Source organism: Salvelinus sp. IW2-2015, linkage group LG25 (assembly GCF_002910315.2).
Source record: "Salvelinus sp. IW2-2015 linkage group LG25, ASM291031v2, whole genome shotgun sequence".
Taxonomy (NCBI): domain Eukaryota; kingdom Metazoa; phylum Chordata; class Actinopteri; order Salmoniformes; family Salmonidae; genus Salvelinus; species Salvelinus sp. IW2-2015.
Genome location: NC_036865.1, coordinates 19,654,428 through 19,669,387, shown reverse-complemented (window position 1 = coordinate 19,669,387; position 14,960 = coordinate 19,654,428). Strand labels below are relative to the sequence as shown.

Sequence of the window (14,960 nt, the reverse complement as noted above, 5' to 3'; positions counted from 1 at the left end):
TGGCTAGTATCTTTACTTGGCTTTGTACATGTAGATATTTGAGCCTTAACTGCACTGCATGATAGTAGATGCTAAAAGCATTGCCATTCAATAGTTTGGATATTTGGATTAACTCCTAATGTGTTTTAAATGTAATGGAACCATCTGTGTCGTATGGTGAATGACAGAGATATTGACACAGTTTATGATTAAGAAGTGTTTAATGCAGAACTATCTCTTATTTGTATGAAACCTCAGAGGTCAAGCTGATTTGTTTATCCTTTTAGAATAGAAATAGAACAGTTTTTATAATGCTCACAACTTTAGTGGTTTATGTGCAGGAAGCTTTGGTGACCACCTGCTTTGTGCAGGATTATTGGCTTTATCTTAAATGATCTCCCTCATTGGATAGCTTTATCTAAAAGTATCTCTCTGATTGGATAGCTTTATCTAAAAGTACCTCCCTGATGTGCCCTTTCCCATTATATTCCTCTTGCTTAGACAGCTGTTTCCCTCTAAGCCATGGTTTCATTAGGAAATCACCATTGAACGATATACGTTACATTCACATGTGAAGACGTAACCTATTTATGGTACGTTTGTGCTTTGACACAACAAGGCCTCTTGGCTGTTGTTGAAATTCTACATAAACTACAGTCTGTAACTGGGGACTTCATACCACTGTGTCTATCCTTATTGTGTGGTAGGTAACGTGTTATGGTCCAGTATAACACTGTGGTAAGGGTGAAATAATCATGAAAGCTCATGATCTCTTGGAATGGTATGTCATATGAACGTCAACATAGGCTACTATTCACATTCTAGTCGGCAGGATCTGTGTTTGGGTTTTGAAAACAAAGAGTTGCTCTGCCACAGTGAGAATTGTTGATGTGTACAGTAGCAGCCTGTAAACTTCCGCGAGTGTAATTTGAGAGAGTGATATCAGTCCCGTGGTTGTCTCTGACTCCTGTGTCGTTGTGTTTGTGTGCTCTGCTCTCCTCAGAGTGGCTTCACTCCTCTCCATATCGCTGCTCACTATGGCAACATCAACGTGGCCACGCTTCTGCTGAATCGAGGGGGAGCTGTGGACTTCATGGCCAGGGTAATGCTGCTCCGCCCTCTGCTGGACAGGAGGAGCTACTAGCAACAGTCCACTACACTCTATGGAGCAATACCCACAACAGTCTTACACAACAACCCAAATTACTCACACAATGCTCAGAACCTCCCCCACACACCCATCCCACAGCCTGTACTCATGTCATATTGTGATAGTGTTGCAATCATAACAACACATAACAACGAGTGTAACAACAGACCCAACAGCGTTAGAGGTTAGCTTAATGGGCATCAGAGACAGCCTGTAATTATATGAAACGGCAGCATCTGGCTGTAATGTTTGTGTTTCTGTTTGAAGTCGACAGTAATTAATGATTAGCTCCACAGTAAATTACACAAGAGATGGCTTATAAATAATACTCAACAATGGACAGCTTTACACCCCCTTAGTTAAACACACCACACATACCATTCAGAATACTTTGAATATTAGCTTATTAAATTATTGTTTGTTTGTAAAATGATTATGTTTTTGTACAATAGAACGCTGGCATCTTTCTGTTACTGGATTCAGATGCTGTTTAGTTTTACTCACAGGACTAAGTATTACCATATGGACGACATCCAAATAATATTCACAGTTCTGTATTGTGTGGCTCACTCATACCTCCTCTCTGTGTTGTAACAGAATGACATCACACCTCTCCATGTGGCATCTAAAAGAGGAAATAGTAACATGGTCAAACTGTTGTTGGACAGAGGATCCAAAATAGATGCCAAGACCAAGGTGAGTGCCTTCACAGAATTAAATGCAGGTTAGCATTTATTGAGATTACTCATGTACTGGAGGCAGCTCTGCAGAGTGGTCATTAGCTGGCACAGCCACAAAGTCATACAATCTGATTTTAAACCTGACCCTACCCTTAACCCTTACCACACAGCTAACCCTGATGCCTAACCCTACCCTTAAATTAAAACCAAAAAGCACATTTTTGATTTCATGAATTTGAACAATAAAGCCAATTTTGACTTTGCAGCTGGCCCATCTAGAGGAAATCGCTCAGTTCTGCCTCCATGGCAAGACTCATGACAATAAACGTCAACCTGCAAATGAAATACAGCACTGTGTATATATGTCTATATGAGGGCCTTCCCTTCTATATGAGGCCTACAGGACTTGTTGTTAGTGGTAGCAGTAGGCATGTTGTCATGTATATACCTAACTACCTAACATGCACTACTTTGTCATTGTTATATTTTTTAACTCTGTTCTATTACAGTATGTATGCGTTCACTTAAATATTATCAAGATATGCGCTTTTCTGCATTCAGTCCATAGTGGGCTGAATGTTTCATAAGCTCCACCGCTCTGTGTTCTTATTGACTGTGTTGTTGTGTGTAGGACGGACTGACACCTCTTCACTGTGGAGCAAGGAGCGGTCATGAACAAGTGGTTGAGATCCTGCTGGACCGCGGAGCCCCCATTCTGTCCAAGACAAAGGTAGTGCCTTCTCTTAACATATACTTGGTTACTAAAATGATAACACTTGCATCTACCTTATTGTTAAACACATGTTCATCCAGGTAACATTTGCAGAGCATTGATCTAAAGTTGTGTTTGCCAATATCTCCTACCACTGATAGAATTGTGATTGTCACAGAACATTGCTGTAGTCTAACATTTTCAGCTGCTACAGAACATTGACATACCATTATGTCTGTAACCCTTTCAGAACGGGCTGTCCCCCCTGCACATGGCCACTCAGGGCGACCACATCAACTGTGTCCAGCTCCTCCTTCAGAACGATGTCCCCGTTGATGATGTCACCAACGACTACCTGACAGCGTTACACGTGGCCGCCCACTGTGGACACTACAAAGTGGCCAAGCTCATAGTGGACAAAAAGGCCAACCCTAACGCTAAAGCACTGGTGAGAAAGGGGTGGAGAGAAAGTCAGGGTGTACAAGTTCAAAATACTATTGTCCATTTTAGTTAGAAATTGACATTTATAGACAGCATAATGAATAGAGCACCACCGTAAGTGTTAGTTAAAAAGCAGCTTTCAGTGCCACATGACACCGGTCCACATTTCAGTGGTCTCCTTTTGTTTGCTATTTAGCTATGTAATTGCTGTGGGTATCTTTCATAGCAGCATTTCCGTGCACACAGAATCGTGAAACTGCGACCTGAGAGGTGGGAGAAGGTGGGACGGATTCGTCCCGTCATTCTGCTGACTGCTCTTGTTTATTGTTCCAGGAGTTGTCTGTTTGTGTCCTCAGCCCCTGGGTGGGGTCGGCAACTGTCTTTTTCTTCAGCCAGGCTCACTTCCTGACTGCAGTAACTTCCCCTTTTCATACTGATAAAAGTCATCAGAGCTGTGACAATGCACGTCCGTCCTTCAGTACTGTACCATTCACAACAATTCTTAGATTCTTAGAGCTCGCATTATTCTAAAATTGATTACATTTTTTTTTAAATGTCATCAATCTACACACAATACCCCATAATGACAAAACGAAAACAGGTTTAAAAAAATTACGTATTTACATTAGTATTCGGACCCTTTGCTATGAGACTCGAAATTGAGCTCAGGTGCATCCTGTTTCCATTGATCATCCTTGAGATGTTTCTACAACTTGATTGGAGTCCACCTGTGGTAAATTCAGTTAATTTGACAGGATTTGGTAAGGCACACACCTGTCTATATAAGGTCCCACAGTTGTCAGAGCATAAACCAAGCAATGAGGTCGAAGGAATTGTCCGTAGAACTCCGAGACAGGATTGTGTCGAGGCACAGATCTGGGGAAGGGTACCAAAACATTTCTGCAGCATTTACAGTCCCCAAGAACACAGTGACCTCCTCCATTCTTAAATAGAAGAAGTTGAAGTTTGGAACCACCAAGACTCTTCCTAGAGCTGGCCACCCGGCCAAACTTAGCAATCGGGGAAGAAGGGCCTTGGTCAGGGAGGTGACCAAGAACCCGATGGTCACTCTGACAGAGCTCCAGAGTTCCTCTGTGGAAATGGGAGAACCTTCCAGAAGGACAACCATCTCTGCAGCACTTCACCAATCTGGCCTTTATGGTAGAGTGGCCAGATGGAAGCCACTCCTCGGTAAAAGGCATGTCGTGTAAATTCCTGTAGAGGGACACTCGAAGTCAGTCTTAAATAAATCATCCTTTATTTGTCATCAAGCTAGAGAGGTTCCAACCAACTCAATGCACCATAGTACACATGTTAATCAGAAGCTCTGCTTGGGCAGTCCCAGCAGTTGTCTTGTATACGGCTATACACAGACAAGTTATATTTGCATGATTTAGTAAATTAATTAATCATTACCGTTTTGTTTCATTCATTTGACTGACCAATACTGGTTCATAACATTTGACAAACCAACACCTCACGAGGCTTCTCCTCTCTAAGCTGAGACCTTGAAACTGAGATATCTTTCGTTCTCAAAACAAGGTCTGGGCGTACTGCCAAATTGCAGATACTGATAAGTGAGGATTTGTTAAATCAGTCACTTGCATGAACACAGAATTTGATTATTAGAACACCACAMAAATTTAACACAGAAATTAGTTATAAGAAAAGCACAAACATTAAAATTCCATTACAGGCATGTGGCAGCCTGCTTGGAGTTTGCCAAAAGGCATCTAAAGGACTCTCAGACCATGAGAAACAAAAATATGCTCCAGAGCACTCAGGACCTCAGACTGGGACGAAGGTTCACCTTCCAACAGGACAACGACCCTAAGCACACAGCCAAGACTACGCAGGAGTGGCTTCGTGACAAGTCTCTGAATGTCCTTGAGTGGCCCAGCCAGAGCCCGATCGAACATCTCTGGAGAGGCCTGAAAATAGCTGTGCAGCGACGCTCCCCATCCAACCTGACAGAGRTTCAGAGAATCTGCAGAGAAGAATGGGAGATACTCCCCAAATACAGGTGTGCCAAGCTTGTAGCGTCATACCGAAGAAGACTCGAGGCTGTAATTATTGCCAAAGGTTCTTCAACAAAGTACTGAGTAATGGGTTTGAATACTTATGTAAATGTAATTATTTTTATTTTTATACATTTGCAAAAATGTCTAAAAACCWGTTTTTGCCTTGTCATTATGGGGTATTGTGTGTAGATTGATGAGGACATGTTTTTATTTAATCCATTTTAGAATAAGGCTGTAATGAAACAAAATGTGGACAAAGGGAAAGGGTCTGAATACTTTCCGAATGCACTGTACATACTCCCTTCAAATGGCTTAGGTTTGATAATCTGCAGAGCTACGTTGTGTGTGTTTGAGAGTGTATGTGTGCGCGCCTGTGTGTATGTGTGTGTGTTTTGAGAGAAAAGACTGTCTTGGCACACATCACTAAGTATGTTGTCATGCTTTGTGGTGACTGAAACCATGGGTGTGGTGACTGAGGTTTACTGGCAAGAAGAAACTGTGTGGACCGTTGTAACACTATTGGGGCATAAAACTCAGTTAGGTTAACAATAAGATGTTCCTCTATCACATGTTTATACTACAGAAAAAATAGGGGTAAAAGGAAACTGCTGTTTTCCTTAGAAACTAAAACCTGTGCCAAAATACCTGAGGAGTTGAGTGGTTTTTGTTTATAGAACGGCTTCACCCCGCTTCACATCGCCTGCAAGAAGAACAGAATCAAAGTGATGGAACTGCTGCTGAAACACGGAGCATCGATCCAGGCTGTGACAGAGGTACTCTAGGGTTAGAGAGCTGGGCTGTGCCTGGGGTAACACAGGGCGTTAGGGGTAGGAAGAACAGACTGGGCTGGGAACGTCAAAGATCATAGACAATGAATCATTTTGTTTAGGTACAGCTGTGTGTTTCCCTTACTCTAAGACATACTGTAGGTACAGCTGAACCCAGGCTATTGATTGTTGACTATCATTGTGATTTTCTTGCAGTCTGGACTCACTCCTATTCACGTGGCAGCTTTCATGGGACATGAGAACATTGTCAACTCACTGACGCATCACGGCGCTTCGCCCAACACCACCAACGTGGTAGGTGTTACACTACACTCAGCTTTTTTTGGGTTTAACTCAGAAGTTAAACCCAAAACAATTAGCTAGTCAAAATAGAGTAATACATACCATGCAGGTTACGTGTGTGTGTGTGTGTGTGTGTGTGTGTGCGTGAGTGTGTGGTGTTGTGTGTGTGTGTGTGTGTGTGTGTGTGTGTGTGTGTTTTACTATCCTAGTGGGGACCAGAAGTCCTCACAAGGATAGTAAAACAAGAAGAATTCGGACAAGTGGGGACATTTCGCCTGTCCTCGTAAGGAAAAAGGCAATTTTAGGGTTAGGGGTTTGGGGTTAAAGCTATGGTTAAGATTAGTTTTAGGGTGAGGGAAAATAGGATTTTGAATGGGAATCAATTGTTTGGTCCCCACAAGGATAGTAAAACAAACGTGTGTGTGTGTTTTCCAGAGGGGCGAGACAGCGCTGCACATGGCAGCCCGGGCGGGTCAGGCGGACGTGGTGCGATACCTGCTGCAGAATGGAGCTAAGGTGGAGACTAAGGCCAAGGTGAGCAGAGGTTAGGGGTCAGGGAGTCCTTCGTTGTCTAACTGGGCTGTGAAACGATGTGGTGTCACTTTTTTTACATTGTGAAGTGAATAGACAGAGTATAATAGTGTTTGTCTCCCTCCAGGACGACCAGACGGCGCTGCACATCTCCAGCCGGCTGGGGAAGGCCGACATCGTCCAGCAGCTGCTGCAGAGGGGGGCTTCTGCTAACGCTGCCACCACGTCAGGCTACACACCCCTCCACCTGGCTGCCCGCGAAGGGCACGAGGACGTAGCCGCCATGCTGCTGGACCAGGGTGCATCGCTGTCAGCCTCCACTAAGGTCAGTGTGATTGAGTTAGGGTCCAACCAGAAAATGAAAAGCCAGCACTCACAAATAAAGAATTACATGTATTATTATCAGTTCAACCATGGTGGTTTAGTCAGTTGATGATCAGCAGAGTCAGGCTAAGGACAGTGTGGATTGCACATTACTACTATTGATTGGAGAATAATAGTAATTTGAAGTCGCTGTTCCTCACCACTGGTGTTTCTTGTTCATTTCCTAAACCTTATCAGGATGAAAATGACATGGAAGCTAATTTCCTTGCGCTTCCACACACATAATTGAGCTACAGATGTAGGATCTTATTTTGACCTYTATTGTTACAGACAAATAATCCTGCAGCAACAGGGTTTGAACATTTAGTCCGTAATGTTGCTTGATCGGTGGTTAGGCTATTAGCTGGCCAAAAACAGTCTACATGAAAWGTGCAATACTGTTAATATAACCATGTGTTAGTATGGGTTTTCAGTGAATTTATGTAAATCACAAAGCTCCTGCGGTGCAGGAAAATTCTCACCAACAAAAGAGTGATCAAATTAAGATCCTACATCTGTATGAWCTTCTTGAAGGTCAAAGAAGAGTGTTTCGTAGACTTTGGGGAATTGGTGTGTGCGCATGTATAATGTGGCAGTGTATATTGCAGAAGGATGTCCTTGAAGGTGACACCCTGTCAGAGGAATAGATTAATGAAGGGTAAACCCCACTGTGCCTCTATCTCTCCGCTCTCTCTCTCTCGCCCACTCTCTCTCACACTCTGTCTCTGTCTGTCTGTCTGTCTCTGTCTGTCTGTCTGTCTGTCTGTTCTGTCTGTCTGTCTGTCTGTCTGTCTGTCTGTCTGTCTGTCTGTCTTGTCCTGTCTGTCTGTCTGTCTGTCTGTCTGTCTGTCTGTCTGTCTGTCTGTCTGTCTGTCTGTCTGTCTGTCTGTCTGTCTGTCTGTCTGTATGTCTGTTCTGTCTGCTGTCTGTCTGCTGTCTGTCTGTCTGTCTGTCTGTCTGTCTGTTGTCTGTCTGTCTGTCTGTCTGTCTGTCTGTCTGTCTGTCTGTCTGTCTCTAAAAACACAGCACTGTATAATGAGGGGACAGGATCCCTTTAGACAGCTGTCCAGAGAGATGCGTCAGGTCACAGCTGTCCAGTGGTTGGCTGTGTTGGTACTGCACAGTACAGTGACTGCAGAGGAGAGCATCAAACCGAACACACAGTCATTTTGTTCCATTTGGCTTTGTCAGTGTAAAACACTTGTTTTAACAATAACACCATGGAGGATCGGAGGATCCTCTTTGGACCAAGAAGTAGAATACCTTTGGAGATGTTAGAAAATAAACAATGGCATCTGAAGAAAAGTTGGCCAAAACAGGATATCAAATCACATGGCAGTATGGAGCGTGAATTACGACATAAGGACAATTAGGCCAAACGTTGCTGTGTGTGAAATGGGAGTTATCTGTGGGAGTTCCACATCACTCTGGAAAATATGACCTAATGTCTTAAAATACTTTTCCTAACACAGAGGGACTTAACAAAGAGGGACGCCAAGATTAACATGATCACATTATGCGCTATCCTTTTATAGATGAGAATAGGATATGAGAAACAGACCCAGTGACATATTCTCTCAGGGTGAAACATCCCACTGAGCAAGACAAACACCTTGTCCACCCATACTTACTTTCCACATGGCCATGAAGATAAAGTGAACGAGACCCTACTCTAAGATTATTTACAATGTCCAAGAATCCATTTAGACTTTTCCCTGTCAGTTAGGTTGCCAGAGGCAGCTCTGTTCTCCCTGGCTGTCTCAAGTTGATGATGTGTCTCCTGATGTCTTCTACAGAAAGGTTCAGTCTCTTCACGTGGCAGCCAAGTATGGGAAGATGGAAGTGGCCAGCCTGCTTCTTCAGAAGAAGAGCAGTTCTCCGGATGCAGCTGGAAAAGGTGGGATGTGGGAAGACGGCAACTCTTTGAAATCCAATAACATTCGCTTGGCCATAGAATTAGAGTTGCTTTCTAGTTCTATGAGATTGGTTGTGATGTTTGAGACAATATCATTCATTCTAATAGAGTGAGTGAAATAGTAGAGCTGCCACCCTCCCCACTCCTCTCTCTCCTCCCTCTCCCTCCCTCCACTCTTCCTTCCCCTCCCTCTCTCCCCTCCCCCTTCCCTCCCCCTTCTTCCCTCCCCTCCTCCCACTCTCCCCTCCCCCCTCTGTTCGAATGGATGTCATATGTCATCCTGTGGGCCTTTGGCCTCCTTTCCTAGTCTCATCCCCGTCCCTCTGAAAAGGAAAGAACACTACTGAAGATAGAATGTAGGAACTGCAGCTGGACTGAGGGAAATCACGACTTCTCTCAAGATGGCACAGCTTGCAGATGCTTTTCCTCCACTAAACATTATGGCATGCACTCGTTCACCTCTTCTAAGGACACACAAGATGCGTACGACAGACACATACCCACACATACACACACACACACACACACACACACCACACACAACACACACACACACACATCATACTTATGAGGAGCCTACTGGTACTAATTATGTGTCAGATCAGTGTCTGTGTGTCCATCCATCTGAAAGTGCTAAATATAAAAGCAAGAAGGTATCATAATGAATAAAAAAACTGTTTGTGGTTTTAAAAGTGCTTGGTGGTGTCACGCTAAAACAAGTCCCCATCTGATGGTGTATCCAAACTGCAGCAAAATAATATGCAGGCTGTCAGGCACACACAATAACATCATTCGGTTTCCAGGGTGCCTATGTCACTAGAAATAAAAAAAAATGTAGAAAATATTTCTGTTGAAGTGTTCTGCATTTTGCTAGTTGTGTGGATGCGCTGTAGATGGGCTTAATTCAGCGTTGTGTGCTCATTGGTGTCATGCTTAAACTGGTCCCCATCTGATTGGGTCCCATCGGCTCCATAGCTTTCCCTCCTGTTTTGTTTATGTTCTGGCTTCCTCCCTTGTGCTTTGGTGTTTGGGCTCCTTCTAACGTTGTGTTGTTTGTGTGTGTTTTAGAGTGGGCTAACTCCACTGCATGTAGCTGCTCACTACGATAATCAGAGAGTGGCTCTACTGCTTCTGGATCAGGGAGCATCGCCCCACGCCGCCGCCAAGGTACTTCACTCGGACACACACACAGTGTCATACACCGTGTGTCACACACACACACCAGATCAGGCATAATGTGACTAGTATCATACTGGTTTGGGTTTATTGATCTGATTAAAGCAGGCATGAGGTAGATTTTTGACCTTTTGGCCCATAGTACCAGCTGATAAACATTACGGTACCAGCTGATAACACACTGATTAACCATTAACTCATGTGTGTCTCTTATATGCTTTTTCTTTGTCTCTTGTCCTTGGCCTGTTTGGATTGGCTTAACTCTAAAGACAATTACTTTTTACTGAAGTGTGTACATCCTGTTTTAACCAACGAGGATGAGAGCAGAACAGGAGAGGATAGAAGTGATTTAACTTTCATTGCTGTCTTTCAAAGAAGAACCATGGATGTACTGTAGACTAGCCTAGTATGTGGTAGTGTGTCATAGGATTCAGTGCTCGTGTGTCATAGGATTCAGTGCTCGTGTGTCATAGGATTCAGTGCTCGTGTTTGATAGGATTCAGTGCTCGTGTTTGATAGGATACAGTGCTCGTGTTTGATAGGATTCAGTGCTCGTGTACAATAGGATTCAGTGCTCGTGTGTCATAGGATTCAGTGCCCGTGTGTTGATAGGATTCAGTGCTCGTGTTTGATAGGATTCAGTGCTCGTGTTTGATAGGATTCAGTGCTCGTGTGGATTCATGATTCAGTGCTCGTGTTTGATAGGATCAGTGCTCGTGTTTGATAGGATTCAGTGCTCGTGTGTGATAGGATTCAGTGCCTGTGTGATAGGATTCAGTGCTCGTGTGTGAAATAGGATTCAGTGCTCGTGTTTGATAGGATTCAGTGCTCGTGTGTCATAGGATTCAGTGCCCGTGTGTGATTCAGTGATTCAGTGCTCGTGTGTCATAAGATTCAGTGCTCGTGTTTGATAGGATTCAGTGCGTTGTGTGTGATAGGATTCAGTGCTCGTGTTGATAGGATTCAGTGCTCGTGTGTATAAGATTCAGTGCTCGTGTTTGATAGGATTCAGTGTCTAGTTGTGTGTTGATAGGATTCATGCTCGTGTGTGATAGGATTTCAGTGCTCGTGTGTGATAGGATTCAGTGCTCGTGTGTGATAGGATTCAGTGCCCGTGTGTGATAGGATGCAGTGCTCGTGTTGATGATTCAGTGTTCGTGTGTGATAGGATTCAGTGTTCGTGTGTGATAGGATTCAGCGCCCGTGTCTGATAGGATTCAGTGCCCGTGTGTGATAGGATTCAGTGCTCGTGTGAAAGGATTCAGTGCTCGTGTGTGTAGGATTCAGTGCTCGTGCGTGTGTGAAAGGATTCAGTGCTCGTGTGTGAGATAGTTCAGTGCTGGTGTGAAAGGATTCAGTGCTCGTTGTGATAGGATTCTGCTCGTGGTGTGATAGGATTCAGTGCTCGTGTGTGAAAGGATTCAGGCTCGTGTGTGAAAGATTCAGTGCTCGTGTGTGAAGGATTCGTGCTCGTGTGTGATAGGTTCGTCTCGTGTGTGATGATCGTGACTCGTGTGTGATAGGATTCAGTGCTCGTTGTTGATAGGACTCAGTGCTAAGTCGACTGCTTCATACTGCTTTTTTCTCATGACTGTCACAGGCTTCTGTGTGGTCCAATAGAAAAAGCATGGTAACTTAGTTACTGCTGTTGATACCGCGTAACAATCAGACAAAGCTCTAAATGTGCCAGAGTGGACCATGCCAGTGACTAGGGTCACCTTGTTGTTGGCTTGCGGTCTTACAGGCCCTGTTGTAGTGTTGAAATAATGCCCAGGTTGTCCATTCACATCCAATAAAAATGTTTTGAAATGGGAAACATTGAAACCTTGTAAAATCAATCTCCCCCCACACCCCTCTCTCCTTCTTAAAGTTATGTTTGCAGGCTACAGTCGGTGTCTCTCGTCTACTTTCAGTGTGCCAGTGTTTTGGAAATAAACTAAATCTTCTCTTTGAGGCCTAGGCTTGGTGAGATGTGGAGATGCAGAGTTATAAGTCACATGACAGGAAACAGTCGATGTCTTTCACAGCTGCCTGTCCTTTGTCTTCAGTCATGACAGACAGACGGACAGAGACAGACAGACGGACAGAGAAGGACAGAGACAAACAGACGGACAGAGACAGACAGACGGACAGAGACAGACAGACGGACAGAGACAGACAGACGAACAGAGACAGACAGACGGACAGAGACAGAACAGAACGGACAGAGACAGAACAGACGGACAGAGACAGACAGACGGACAGAGACAGACAGACGGACAGAGACGGACAGAGACAGACGGACGACAGGAGAGCAGACGGACAGAGGCGGAGAACAGCACGGAACAGACAAGAACGACAGACGGACGGACAGCAGGACAGACGGACAGAGGCGCAGCAGACGGAACGCAAGATGGAAAACTGGAAAATTATACTGTCTGGAAAAGCTTTGTCAATGACCCAAAACAGTCATAGAATATAAAATCTGGTGTAAAGCATGAAATCGTACTGTGTCAACTGTGGTATGATATGCTTGTTATCAAGGTATGAACTAATATTACAGAGGAATGGCTAAAGGCACATTTTCCCTGTTCTGGACTCCTTGCTCTGAGTTACCTTATTTCTTATATGACAGTTGAAGTAGGTGTCAAGAGCTTGTCTTGCTTTTCCACATCTGCCTACTGCCTCTACCCATGGTCTCAGCTTTGTAGAGATTTCTTAGGAGCAGTTATGCATTAAAGCTGTTAAAAATAATGTTTTAATCCCACAGGACTATTACACCCCCCCAAACCCCACCGCCCTGCACCCCCAGGACTATTACACCCCCACTGCCCTGCATCCCAGGACTATTCATGGAGTTAAAGCCCCACTGTAGTGTCATACCGCCAGTGGAGCGCCACTAAAGATCCTCTCCAGGGAAACCCTTTGGGAATGTTAGGATGGATCCGGCTTTAACACCCAACCAAAGACTCTCTTTCTGCCTGCCTGGGACTTTTGTTGTTTAGTAGTGTGTGTCCAGTGAAGGGAGAAGAGGGTGAAACATGTTGTTTCTGTTAACCAAGGCCTTAAGCTAAACCATGCAACTAGCTAAGACTATGGGATGTTTACAGTGTACTGTGTGTTATCATCTCTTTATCTAGAACCCTAATGAGGTCCCATACACATACATATCTGTAAAAATAATAGTAGTAGAATAGACTAGACTAGAATAGAGGACACATAGAGTGCTGAATACATTTTCTCTGTGTCTCTCTCTCCTCTCAGAATGGCTACACACCCCTCCACATAGCTGCCAAGAAGAACCAGATGGACATCGGGACCACCCTACTGGAGTACGGGGCGGACACCAACGCTGTGACCCGCCAGGGCATCAGCCCTGTTCACCTGGCTGCACAGGAGGGCAGTGTGGACCTGGTCTCTCTGCTGCTCACCAAGAACGCCAGCGTCAACATGGGCAACAAGGTAACACACACACTGTGTATACACAGCACAAACGGTTCACTGTACTACATTCACATAAACACATACACACACGCACACACCACAAACACACACTCTCACCTGGCCTCACAGGAGGGTTAACTTATGTGGAAATTATAATTGTATAACTCATAGGCCTTAAGACCATACATCATCAACACTGAAACTAACACACTCATACAGAATACTACTGTTCACATACACACATGCACAACCACAGACACATGTGTTACCAAAGGCGCATACACACACACCAATGGCCAGGCTGACTTAAGCCCACTGATATGAGCCTAGAGGGCCTGTGTCATCCTAATGAGTTGAAGGCAGATGACACTTCTCTGTATAGCGCCGTCTTTAGCATGGCGAATCAGACCACAGCTGTCTCTCATTTTCAAAAGGAGTTCAAAAGGAGCCGCTGGATTTACCAAGTCCTTTCAAAACAACCTCCTATCTAGCTAACTGTCCCTGTGACTGTAAAAGCAACCTCCTATCTAGCTAACTATCCCTGTGACTGTAAAAWCAACCTCCTATCTAGCTAACTATCCCTGTGACTGTAAAAACAACCTCCTATCTAGCTAACTATCCCTGTGACTGTAAAAACAACCTCCTATCTAGCTAACTGTCCCTGTGACTCTTTAAAAACAACCTCCTATCTAGCTAACTATCCCTGTGACTCTTTAAAAACAAATATGAATAAAGAGCCATTGCTTTGACAAAGCTATGATACCCCCCCGGCATGGAAAATGAATTCTAAATGTGTGTGTGCGATTGCGCGTATCTCTTTCAGAGCGGTCTCACACCTCTCCACTTAGCGGCGCAGGAGGACAAAGTCAACGTGGCGGAAGTCCTGCTCAACCAGGGGGCGGACGTCGACCCCTCGACAAAGGTGAAGGTCACGCTGTTTCCACGGCAACCACAGGGAACAGACTGTACAGACTATCACAGTGAAAGACTGTGGGACAGAGAGATGCCCTTGATTTAAACTCTCCTTATCAATGATAGACCAGGGGTTGTATATGGTTAATTCATGTGTTTAGAATAGTGATAAAGACCCACAACACAATGAAGTTACAGACATAATGTATTGATGTTACGTGTGTGTATCTATTGTCTCCACCATTCTATACACTGGTCGATAAAATGTTGAAGGAAAGATAAACACCTGCTCCCACACACACTTGGCTGCAGCACTGTGTTCTCAGGTGTGGGATGAATAAAGGATTAGAAGACACCTGAGTGGCAGGTGTTTGTGTCTGTATGTGCGTCACTACCAGTAACCTCCCCTGCTTGATGCAGCAGACTGCCCATCGGCTGCTCACGTTCACTAGACAGGGACACAGACAGAGAGAGATCTGCAGTAGCACAAGGTTACACACTGTGTTGTGCTGGCAGCACACTGGTTTATAGCCAAGGCTGTTCATTCATTCATATTTTCTCTCAGGTGTCTCTATTAGAGAAGTGTT

The 14,960-nt window shown here is 44.4% G+C and overlaps 1 protein-coding gene across 1 annotated transcript in view; it reads left to right on the top strand.

Moving 5' to 3' along the window:
* The window catches only part of LOC111951794 (ankyrin-3), a 116,800-nt gene that overhangs the window by 57,070 nt on the left and 44,770 nt on the right, over positions 1 to 14,960 (top strand). The window contains exons 7-18 of the mRNA XM_023970008.2: positions 983 to 1,081; positions 1,727 to 1,825; positions 2,441 to 2,539; positions 2,772 to 2,969; positions 5,658 to 5,756; positions 5,967 to 6,065; positions 6,489 to 6,587; positions 6,712 to 6,915; positions 8,748 to 8,851; positions 9,933 to 10,029; positions 13,282 to 13,479; positions 14,285 to 14,383. Coding sequence (XP_023825776.1) covers positions 983 to 1,081; positions 1,727 to 1,825; positions 2,441 to 2,539; positions 2,772 to 2,969; positions 5,658 to 5,756; positions 5,967 to 6,065; positions 6,489 to 6,587; positions 6,712 to 6,915; positions 8,748 to 8,851; positions 9,933 to 10,029; positions 13,282 to 13,479; positions 14,285 to 14,383 — 1,494 coding nt within the window. The remainder of the gene's footprint in view (positions 1 to 982; positions 1,082 to 1,726; positions 1,826 to 2,440; positions 2,540 to 2,771; positions 2,970 to 5,657; positions 5,757 to 5,966; positions 6,066 to 6,488; positions 6,588 to 6,711; positions 6,916 to 8,747; positions 8,852 to 9,932; positions 10,030 to 13,281; positions 13,480 to 14,284; positions 14,384 to 14,960) is intronic.